The sequence below is a fragment of the Alligator sinensis genome, unplaced genomic scaffold, assembly GCF_000455745.1.
Source record: "Alligator sinensis unplaced genomic scaffold, ASM45574v1 scaffold1496_1, whole genome shotgun sequence".
Taxonomy (NCBI): Eukaryota; Metazoa; Chordata; order Crocodylia; family Alligatoridae; genus Alligator; species Alligator sinensis.
In genome coordinates, this window is record NW_005842615.1 from 407978 (window position 1) to 419763 (window position 11786).

At 51.0% G+C, this 11786-nt stretch overlaps 1 protein-coding gene across 6 annotated transcripts in view; it reads right to left on the reverse strand.

The window, feature by feature from the left end:
• Positions 1-11465, reverse strand: part of SNX19 (sorting nexin 19) — a 43387-nt gene extending 31922 nt beyond the window's left edge. Inside the window, exons 1-8 of one of the 6 annotated variants that reach the window (XM_006033258.2) lie at positions 8705-11462; positions 8351-8489; positions 7486-7586; positions 6678-6797; positions 5395-5525; positions 3549-3645; positions 2549-2735; positions 2270-2415 (exon numbers count right to left, since the gene is read on the reverse strand). In XM_006033258.2, the coding sequence (XP_006033320.1) occupies positions 2303-2415; positions 2549-2735; positions 3549-3645; positions 5395-5525; positions 6678-6797; positions 7486-7586; positions 8351-8489; positions 8705-10402 (2586 nt within the window). In that variant the 5' untranslated portion in view covers positions 10403-11462 and the 3' untranslated portion in view covers positions 2270-2302. Of the gene's footprint in view, positions 1-2253; positions 2416-2548; positions 2736-3548; positions 3646-5394; positions 5526-6633; positions 6798-7485; positions 7587-8350; positions 8490-8704 lie in introns of those variants that run through there. The other 5 variants (XM_014524483.2, XM_006033255.3, XM_006033257.2 and 2 more) reach the window with 5 other exon arrangements.
• Positions 11466-11786: the final 321 nt, after the last annotated feature.

Genomic DNA, 11786 nt, shown 5'->3' on the forward strand with positions numbered 1-11786 from the left:
GCAGTGGGAACAGGGCCAGACTCCGGGGCACCTGGCTTCCCTTCCCCTGCTACATCCAGTGGACCCTGCACATCACCTGTAGGACATCTGCCCTGTTCCAGGCCCAGGCACTGACGCATCTCACTTATTAAGCAGGCTACTTCATTAAAGTGTTGCGACTAGGTCAGGAGCAGCCCCTTCACTGCAGGGCCCTCACTGCCAGAGCCTTCCCACCAGTTTCCTGCACCACTTTGCATCCATCTAGCTCTGCCAACATCACTGAATTCCCAGCCCTCAGCTCTCCTAGCTACCCCAGTCCCTCCTCCCTCATCTTCCAATGCAATGAGCATCCTATCCTGCCTGTGCAGGTCTTCCCAATACTGCTCATACTCATCTCCCATGGTAACTCAAGAGCGTGAAGGACTTTTGCCTCTATTCCTCACTCTGGGACCTGGTCTCTCTGCCCTGTCAGGCCGGACACTGCCGCTCAGATTCTGTTCCATCCTATCAGGCAAATACATGGTGGGATTTAGATGTCTAAGTCTGCTCCTACTCCACACTGAAAAACTGGTAAAAAAAGTCTCTTTTTGTAACAGTCTTCAGGCTAAGGTGGCAGCATAAGTCACGAACAGAGTTGATGAGGGAGAGGACTCAGCCACCATTGGCATAAAAGTCTCTCCAGGGGCAGAGTGGAACAGGATCATACTTAGATCTCTAATAACTGACAGAAGACAGGTGGGCTTTCAGCACTGCTGGCTCCTTTAACTCTGGACCTTGCAGGAATTGGGTCCTCTCACTTACTTCCATTCCCCTGGGACTTGCATTCACTCTACAGAAGGCTGTACAGGCTGCTTGGATTCACCCCAGGCCAAAACCCAGGCAAGACTGTACTGCACAAAGGACTGTGCATTTGTATCTACTTTCTCCCCACCCTCCTCAGGCACCTACTGGCCAGCTTTCCTCTGCTCCACAGTTGAGGGGTCACTTGGTCAGTAGATGCAGATTCCAGTTGCCTTTGGCAAGCCACATCCCAGGTCATTCCCCTTATGCTCCTGGACCACCCTGCCCTGTCTCTGATAGGAGCTGTCGCAGCCCTGGAGGCATCACTTATGTAAGACTTCCATGAGAATTTGGCTACCCGTCTTCTTCTGCACTGCTGACTAGACACTGTGCCTGAGAGCACTATGTATTTGTATTAAAGCTTTAGGCACAGCGGGCAATGCTGCTTGTACTTAAGGATCACAGCACCTTCAATCATAAGACCATGTTAGTGCCACGCTTGAACCATTTAGCCTGACATTTTCCAGGATGCATGTCTATCTTAAGGGTCCAGCTTTTGGAAACAGGTCAGCTGTGAGAGAGATCTGGAGGAAACTTATTTTGCCCAGGCTAAAAATATTCTTGCAACTGGGTTACTGGGAGGCTCAAGAACTCAATACATTTTGGAGAAGGGGCCTGGCATAAATTGGAGATCAGAGCAGCAGGAACGTGAGCTTTGCTTTCCAGTAAAATCCATCGAAATTCAACTGTGTTATAAAGCTTCAAAAAGCTGTACCACAACACAAAGTTGCAGGAGGGGGGGTACTGCCCAAATGTTGCTTTATTTTGCCATTTCCCAACTTCAGAGTGTTTCACTTTGCAACTTTAACAATCTTGGAAGGATAGTTCTTTTTTTTATTTTATTTAACATTGAATCTAAAACCTCTCTCCTTGTCACTAGGAAACACATTTCAGCAGAGGACCCTCAAGCACTTTATAAATGTTACTCACATCTCTAACAGCCCAGCAGGGAAGTATTATTTCCTCATCTTGAAAATAAAAGGAGGCGGGAGAGGGCACAGAGAGGCAAAATAACTTGCTTAAGGTAGATCGGGAAAGTACCCAGGAGTCCCAACTCCCACAGTTGAACTATTAGACTAGCCCTTATTGCTTTTTGTCTCTCTCTCACACTTTCTTTCATGCAGAGAAACAGCACATACCTACTCAGAGTGGAGTTGCAAGGAGACAGGCTAATAAAGAGTATTTTAGGGCCAGCAGTGTTGCCAGTGCAGAGAACATTCAGCATTTCCACTGGTTTTTAGGATTGGGACATGCATATATCAAGGGCCTGAAGTGAGTGCAATACAGAGAGACCATCGCACCCTCTCCAGCAGAGACCAGTGGTTCAGAGAGGCAGAATAGCAGTTGGGCAAGGTCATGTACAAGGAACTAGTCCCTCCTGTCTATTATGGCAATCATCTTGAAGCATGAGACTGGAGTCTTAGACCTGAGGGGGTCAGTCTCTGAATACCTGAAAGGTAGTTATGAAGAATATGAAGACCATCTAATCTCTCTGGCCATAAGCGACAGGACTTGGTGCAACAGTCTCGAATTGCAGCAGGGGAAGCTGCGGATGGATATTGGGAAGAATTTTCTCACTCCGAGGGGGGTTAAACACTGAAACAGATGATGAGAGAGGCTGTGAAATCTCCATCCTTGGAGGTTTAAAAGCAGGTTAGACAGGCACTTGAGTGGGATGGTTTAGTCAGGGGCAAACCTGCCCTGAGCAAGGAATGGGAGAAGAACTTACCGGGGTTGTCATCATCACCCTGGTGCTCCAGTGGCTGAGGCGCACATGTGGAGGCATTGTGCACAGCGGGCTCCTTTGCCTCTCTGTCTCCCTCATTTTCAGGGGCCTTGCTGGGCATAGTCTCCAGGAGCTTCTCCTGCTTCTGAATGAAGGACTCCATCCCGGCCACAGACAGGGTGTCAGAGACCTGAGGAAGCAGCAGCATGTCAGTGCTACAGTGCTAGGAAGCAGATGGAAAGAGCTGACCTGTCCAGTTATCTAAGCAGCCTGCCCTCATCACGCAGGTGCCTAAAAGTGTCTGACTCTCACCCAGCCCCACTCAACCCATGGCACATACCAAGGCAGACTGTGATCTCTTAATACTTGAAGAATAACAGCTAGGTCACAGCAAGTTGCTGCTATTGCTATTTATTATCTAACTCAGCTTGCAACAGCCGATTCTGCTTCAAATGAAATGGCGACTCTCCCTGCCCTGCCAGTACATCTCACTTCTTAGCCACCCTTGCAATTCCAGGCTTCTGCCTCCCACAAAGCTTGGCCAGTTCATCTTTCTGCTCGCAAGCTGATGATGTGTACTGAAGTTGCTCCTGGTGGCCAGCATCCCACTGTGCTAGGCACTGTAGAGCATATAACACAGGCGGGCACCTGCCCCAAAGAACCTGCCTTACCCTACAGGCCTCATGTTGATCTGCTCTGTAGCTCTGAGAAAGCCCTTCCTCTCCTGGTTGCCTGAAGCCCTCTGTTGCTTGCACTGGACTTTGTTACAGCCAGATGGGCAAACAGAAGTAGCTTCACATTGGCAGGACTACTAGACACACACTGCTCTTGATCACATCCAGCTGTAGCAAGCAGTGAAGGTGCTGTGTGGGGTTCCCATGGCATCCCTTGCCCTTATTCATCTGCTCTTTCCAGGGCAGCCATGAAACAAGGCTGAGATCAGCATCCTGCAGATCTGAAGCCCTGGCTATGTAAACTGCATCCTCCAGAGATCTGTACTTACAGCACTGCCTTCCCTCAGTGCATACAGGACCCGCTCGTTCACCTCAGGCACACTCAGCACCGGAGCAATTTTACTGGATGGGAACCTCAGCCGGGGCCTGGGAAAGAGAGAAAGAGTCCAGGTGAATCCCCTGGTCTTAAATCTGATATGATGAGTTTCCAAGTCTTGGCTAAGGGCATAATGAACATGACTGGAAAGGATGGCCTGGGTCATTAAGTCCAGTCATCTATTGCAGAGGTAGAAAGTTCATCCTGCTATAAAAGGAACCAGGAACCAACTCACTTCCCCTCTCCATGCCTCAGTTTCCCCCAGTGAAATCGGTATGACAATGCTTGCTTCAAGGGGAGCTGTGAGGCCTATCAACTACAGGCACCAGCTGTGCTTTGGGCTCAGCAGCAAAAAAGTGCCACAGGATGTTTGAATAAGGACAGGACAGCAGCCCCAAACCTTAGCTATCCTAAGAGTAAAAGCATCAAAACCCCAGGGGTGCATACACACACACACACACACACACACACACACACACACACACACACACACACTCCTCTGCTTACACGCTGGCTACCATACCCACGTGGGCAGTGGCTCTCAGCTGATACACAAATCAATGATTTCAGCAATGATTTCTGGTCAGTACGAGCTGGTTAGTTATACAAGGGCACATAGGGTAACTTCACACGCGTTTACGAAAGCCTGAGAGGGGAAAGAAAAGTACCAAGTGGGATTGTGTAACCCAGTTATTTGCAGATGTAAAGAGGACTAGAAGGGCTTTTTGGACAAATTAAGAGTGCCGTTTATTGCTGAGGAATGTGCTCTTCAGCCAAGAGGCTCCAAAATCTGGGTTGTTTTTTTTGGTTTTTTTTCAGAAAAAAATTGTTTGGAGCAGCTTTTTGAAGAGAAGCATCTCTTTCCAGGAAATACGCGCACACACACTCCAGCCCCTCCTTTAAGCCAAGGCTTGCTAAGTGGCCTAATCCTTCCCGTAACCTTTAGCAACATAAAAAATTAAACACTTTTGTAGCAAAACACAGAGCCCTCGGTCTGGGCACTCCCAGTGTTGATTGGCTTTATAACTGGTCATTGTGTAGGACTCGCAGCGGAAGTTAAATAGCAAGTCTGGGCCAAAAATCACACTGGGGAATTGAAATCATGCTCTATGTCCACCCCAAAGCCTCTTTTGGTTTCATCTGGATTTGGGATTCTGTCCTGAAATGCTGCGGATAGTTTCCACTGGTCATAATTGCTGTTAAAAGAGCAGCCACGTTCCACCCCAGAGACTCGCAGCAGAAGTTAAATAGCAAGTCTGGGCCAAATCACACTGGGGAATTGAAATCATGCTCTATGTCCACCCCAAAGCCTCTTTTGGTTTCATCTGGATTTGGGATTCTGTCCTGAAATGCTGCGGATAGTTTCCACTGGTCATAATTGCTGTTAAAAGAGCAGCCACGTTCCACCCCAGAGGTGGGTGTACCTCAGTGGTGGCTCACCATAATGTGCTCTGGTTATGTATCTATTTGAGATCAGAAGACAACTCTTACAGTCTTTAGCATCTCCTCCCAAAAGACAGCACTTCCAAGAGCTGGGAGCACCACATTGCAGTGCCATCCACTGACTCATCAACAAATCCTGGGTGCTCTTTGAGGGTCTTGCATCCAAGCACTGACCGCACTAATCCCACACAGCTTGTGAAGCATAATGGAATCGCAGCATAAACTACTTCTTCCTAACTATTTCAAAGCACTCTCCAGTAGGCTTGGTAGTTAGCACGGTGGTTATCTCAGTCAGCTCCTTTATAGGGTCAATGCTCAGCACCTCACTTGGGGTGAAACCTGAAAAAAGCCCTTACTTATTAGACTTCTTCCCATCTGGCTGGGATTTCCCATCCACTTCGGCTTCACTGAGGTCCTCCGTAGGGCTTTGAGGCTCCGACTTGGGGAACGCAGTCTTCAGGGTGTCCACAATGGCATTAACCATGATCTGTAGGTGTGGAGAAAGGTGCTTGAATGCTCATGCAGGAGGAAGATATCCCATGCTGCAGAGGGGATGCTATCCAGCTTCCCCCACCCCCACACTGGCAGGCATTGAGGATCAGCCAGTATCTGCCTGTTGATCCCTACAGAAGAGGAGAATGCTCACGGCTGAGCCAAATTCTGCCTGTGCTTCTGGATCAAAAGGAATCAAAGAGCATGGGGTAACACATGAGAGACTCCTCAGTGCTCCAGGTCTAACTCCCATCGAAGTCAAGAAGACCGGGGCTTGGCTCACGATACAGTCATTGACTACACCTCCCTGAACTGGATAGTTCTGGGGCAAAGGGAGAGTAAAGATGCAAAGAGAAATGGACAAAACTTGACATGGAACTCAAGCCTCTGTAACCAAAGAGCAAGTACTACACCGTGCATGGCAGTAAGGGATGGTTCTTGCAGAGCTCAGGCCCCAAGAAGAGGTGTGGCAGAGGTCACTGCACAGTGCACAGCAAGGTGCTAAAGGGTCCAGCTAGAAACAACCCCTCCAAGATCACCAGTCTTTGTGCCCATGAGCAGTGCTGGGCAATGGCATGAAGGAGTGGGAAAGCTATGGTCATGGACAGACTGTTTAGACTCAGGGTGAAGTGACCCATTACACTTAGACCACACCCGATCTGTGCAACGTTAAGCAGTATTAAAGTTCCACCATACAAGCACCAGATGCTTGTATTTTAAGTGCCCTTTGTAAGGTTTAAGTGTAACATGTAACTTTGCCCAGAATAAGGGAGATCCAGGGGTTAAGGCAGAAGACGGGAACCTGGAGTGCACTCTGGAATCCTAGCAGGGCCGCTGACTCCCTGCATGATCCTCGGCGCATCATTTCCTCTGCCTCAGTTTCCTGGCATTCAAACCAAGGCTTACAATATGCCCTTCCTCCCACCCGCATCCATCTGTCTAGCGAGATTCTGAGCTCTGTGGGGTAGGGCCAGTCTCTCCCCAGCTATGTGTGTAGCACATAGTAAAACTGGGCTTCTAGCTACTGTTGTAATACTGAGAAATAAGACAGAAAAAACCCCAAGATCAAAGGGTGTAACCTAGTAGAAGGAGATTGTTCATACCAACAAAGATCAGTCAACAGCAACTCCCCTGGGCAGGGAGGTACCTTGTCAATTCTGGAGACCACAAAGGGCTTCTTGACAAATGCGATCCTCGCATCTGTGTTAAGGGCGAGAAACTCCTGCACCTCCTCACTGTTGGTGATCTCAGGAATAGCACACAGTTGCTGCAAGGGAAGATACATCACTAGGCCATCTCACATCCATGACAGATGAGATGGAGGAGACTTGGTGAGCCCTGCAGACCAGTACAGGATGGTGTCCCTATGCTACAGTCTCCAGGGCTTCAGGTCCCTACACACCTGGGCTTCCATCACTTGCCTGAGGGCTCTTCCATGGGCTCACAGGGCTATTAGGACATTTGTTTTTCTATCCATCCTGAATTCTTCCCCTGCTCTGCACAACACAGTAGCATAAAGTCATCCCTCAAATGGCTCAGCTGGAGTCAGTGTGGGAAAAAGCAGGCCCAGAGGGAAAAAATCAGGGCCACTTCTAAAAGTTTTTATTTTATTTTATTTATTTATTTATTTTTGGGGGGGGGGGGGGGGGACTTGGGGCACAAAATTTTTGTTGTTGTTGGGGGGGGGGGGGGGGGGTCACTTGGAGCCAAAACATGACATCTGGCAGAGGTAGGATAAGAGCTCAGCAAGCCCAGTTTCAGGCCCTGTTCTAGCCAGTCAGTCACTGATGCAAATAGTCTTATTTATGCCTCTCTTTCATATCATCCAAATTCAGGAGTAGCTTTAAATTCAGTGGATTTCACCCATGTAAAAGGAGCCTTAGAGGATGGGCATGGTGGGGAAACTTCACAGGCACGTCAGCTATGCAAGGAGGCGGCTCAAGAGAACATCTTACCTTCAAGAATGACTCTAGGAGACTTTTTCGGGCCTCCACCCTATCACTGTCCATGTTTCCAAATGGGAGATCAGGAAAGAGCTTCTTTGGACCTTTGATATCTTGGAGAGGAAAAGCAGACAAGTAAAGAGTCATTAGTATCATTAATAAAGGGCTCAACACTGCCTCTCACAACACCTATAGATTGTGGCAGTCTAAGTTACTACTCAGCGAGACTTAGGGTGGCCAAAACGGTCCTCAAACATGTAAAATCCTGTTCACCCAAGTCTCTTGAAACTCAGGACTCTGCTGTGTCAAGGGAATAGGAGGGTGGATTAAGAGCCAAGACCATGTTGTACTTCCACTTACTGTAACAGTGCAATGCTCTGACATTATCCAATTGAAATGTGTCCAGTCCAAGCCATTATGGAATTTGTGTTCAACAATAAGCTTCACTTTTGTCCCAAGCTGGGATGACAACAGAGCTTTCAATTGTTGGAATTTCCCACCAAACTGAAGTGACATTTGCCACCCAGCTTGCCCAGGGCTCCTCTTTGCTTTAGGATGTTAGCACCCCAAGGGCTGGGGACAGTCCAGCACCAACTTTGGCATTAAGGGGCTCCTACAGCAGTGAGAATGGCTGACACAAAGGGGCTGGGATAGCAGCAAGTTGGGCAGCGGGTGACTTGGATAAAATTTGCAGGCCTGTCATCTCATAAGGAGAAGTTGGCGTGTACCAGACTCTCTCTACCCACCCAGGGATCCTGACTTCTTCATAGTATACCCACTACATCAGCCATGCAGAGCCACACTGGGGTACAGGGCAGCGGCAGGATGGGCAGCTGGGTGGGAAGGGGCTCTACAGAAAGCAGATGTCAGTGCTGACTTTTCAGGAATTTCCGCAGATCCGGCTTCTCCTCCAGCCTCGTCTGCAGGTTCAGGAACTCCCGGTAACGCCGGTTCACGGTGTGGTAGGCCACCTGCTGAAGGCTGCTGGCGGTCTCACTCTCCAGGGCTGTCTCATACTGAGAAGAGGCAAGGGGACCTGTCAGCCATGTGCTGACCCTTGGAGACCAGACCCACCTCTGACCCAACATGGCCTTTGCTGACCCACAGTCTTCATGCCACGTGGCAGCCCCCTCACCGAGGTAAATCCCTAACCACCTACCAAGTCAGCAGCCATTAAAGCAGCCAGCCAGCCACCCCCCCTCCAACAGGAACAGAGAAGCGAGGCGCTTACCTTCACCGTGTAGAGTGTGTAGGGATGGAAACCCGTCCCGCTGTGCTCTCGGGCCGTGATGGTGCCAGTTATCCGCAGGTTCTGGATGACAACCGGGCCATCGGGGCTGCTGAGCGGCTCAAAGCTGAAGGTGTTCAGGGGAGCCGTGGGGGAGGAGGAGAGCAGGGTGGGCGGCTGGCTGGGGTCCAGGGGGCTCTGTGCCTGGCTCTCCAAGGACACCAGCTCTTTCCCCAAGAAGGAAGGTCGCTGTGAGAAAGGCTTCTCTGGATCAGACAACAGCTCAGTGAGAGCAGCCAGGCTCTCCTCCTTCTCTACCACAGGGTCAATCTGAATGTCAGGGCAAGGGCCCAGCATGGTGGTGAGCAGGTATGTCTTGGAGCTGGGGACAGTGCTGTCCTCCAGGTACCCATTCTTGCTTCCCACAGCATCCTCTTGGTCCAAGCCATCTGGCCCCTCCAGCTCTGCAAAGCTGTCTGGGAACGTGCCAGGAAGGAAGTCCGCGGTAGACAAGAGCACCACAGAGTCAGAGTCTTTGCCCAGGTCGGACATGGGGGACTCCAGCTCCAAGTCCTCGCAGGGGAAGAGAGAGCCCAGAGTGTCGGGCTGGAGGGAGCGCACAGGTGTGCTGTCGGCTTTCCTTCTGTCCATGTCCAAACTGGACTCTCCACCCATTGAGTCTCTCCCATCTTCCCTCTCCTGGTGGTTGCACTCCACACCGTCCACCTCATCGTATCTGGGGGGCTCGGAGGGCCTTGGAGATGGGTCTGCAACCTCTGGGGTGGCTTCCAACTGCTCCTTTAGTGGCAAGGAGCTCGGCACCGGGACTGGGCAGGAAGGGGAGGGCAGAGGGGCCTCCTCTCCCTTCATTGCTCTCACCACTTTGCCGCCCGTCTTGGAGAAAATCCCAATCAGCAGCAGATTGATCCAGTCGGGGTCAGCCATCTTATTGATCATGGGCAGGAGCACGTTGCAGGTGATCAGCTCCACCACCACGAAGCGCCCAGTCCTGGTTTCCAGGTGAGGCTTGGGTACCAGCCCCTGGAGCAACAGGTCCACAATGCCCCGGGTGTAGTTCACTTCCATGGCAGGACTCTGGACAGCTGGGTGCAGAGTTGTGCTTTCACTGTATGCTCGCCAGAGCTCAGCTGCCCACTGCTGTGGGTCCCCCGGTTTCCCTGCAACCCCCACAGTTTCCCTGGCTTTCATGTAGCTCTGCAGGTGGCAGCCGCAAAGCAGGAGGACCTTCTGGGTCAGGGCTTGCTGGTCCACCAGCACCATCCTCCTCTTGAGCTCCTTTGCCACCCCCGCCATGGCCTTCCGCAGCTCCTCTTCAAAGCCGCGCTCGCTGCTCACCGTCTGGTACCAGGAGGACACGAAGTCCCGGATGATCTTCTGGATCGTGCGGTCGATCTCGGCATCCAGCTGCCTCTCCGCCTCGGGGCTCTGGGGACAGGGCTCCAGCATGATGAACCTTTCCAGGTGGATGCGTTTGCTGGTGCTGATGATGACCTGGGACCCCAGCCATCCCCCCAGCACGGCCAATAAGCCCGAGAGGATGCAAAGCAGCCAGACGTTGACAAGGAGGTGGACAATTAACAACCAGCCTAGCACGGCCCCGAGAGCGATCAGCTTCCTGGTCCCGATCAGGTCTCCGAGGCTCCCGCCGCCCTGCACTTTGAGCATCCTCTGGCTTTGCATCCCCAGAGGCAGCAGGGCACAGTCTGGCCAGCAGCAATGCAAGCAGCTGTGCCCCGTGACATGGACAAGCAGAGCAGGGCTTTAATGGGACCCTGGCAAATACCCCGCACAGCCAGCCAGGACTGAGGACAGGCCAAAGCTGCGAGCAACTCTCTGCCGAGTCCAAACCCTAGCACCAATGCACCCCCACGCAGCTGCAAGCGCTGCCCAATTGCATCTGCTGAATTGCTCCCCCCTTTGCTACAGGGTCTAAGGCTAGCTGGTTCCCTTTAAAATCCCCAAATTATAAGAGTCCCTTTAAAAGCATCACTGTCCTGCTTTTTGGCCGACAGCATTGGGCTGCCCCAGGCCCACATTCACACTAGCCCCTGCTCTTTTTTTCCCCCATGCATCTTCCTTATAAAGCCAGTGACAACCTCAAATCCTCCTGCAGCACACAGGGCTTCACTGGGCGCTCACGGTCCTGCGTCACAGGGCTCTCTCCAGGCTGTGCTACGATGCATCGCTGGGCCTGGGCTCCTTTTCTTTCCCCCGGCCCTAATTAGCATCCATGTCCAGCCCAGCACCTGCTCTTAGGCCTGGGTCTGGCCACCTCTCCGCCCAGGGGTGGGTGGGTTGGCTACCAGCTTCCTGATCTGCCTCTGCTGAGGAGCAGCTAGGAAAAGAGGACAGCAGAGGATGCAAAGCAACACCGAGCAGGTTTTCTCAGTGCCATCTAGTGATAGGAGCCAGCAGCAACACAAAGCGTGAAAAGCCGGAAGACAGCAATGCAAATTCCTGTGATCATGCAGCCACTAGCATGGCTGTGACATTTGGGGTGCATTTTAGTAGCAAGTAATAGTCACTACGACTAACATCAGGGAGGTGTGCTCTGCACGTGCTAATCCATGCAGCGCGCACAGACACGTACTCACAAAGCAACTGTTGCCTCAAAGACTACTTTCCAGCATCTCTGAGCCTATTCCCATTGCAGCCCTCATGCTCATTGCAGTAGTTTCAGTCTCCTTCATAACATTAATTAGCAACCCAGCTCTCATCTACCTACCCCTACTGGTATGGCTCAATTTTGCAGACAGGGAAAATCAGGAACAGAAAATGTGAAAGGACACAACACCATGAGCAATAGAAACTAAGCACTTCCTAACGCCTCGCCCCTTGCTCCATCTACCACCAGTCTTTAGCCAGGTTTTACATCATTACAGAGAAGTCCTTGATCAGAAAGACAGGAACAAGTGTTTAGAAGTATTATAAATCCACGGGGTTAAAATTACCTAATGTAACTATTATGTTTGACTGAAATAATTACTGTGCAGTGCACCTGATGCAAAGACAGGTGAATGAGATTAGTAGATCTTAATTCCCCCATCCAAATTGAAGAGACTAG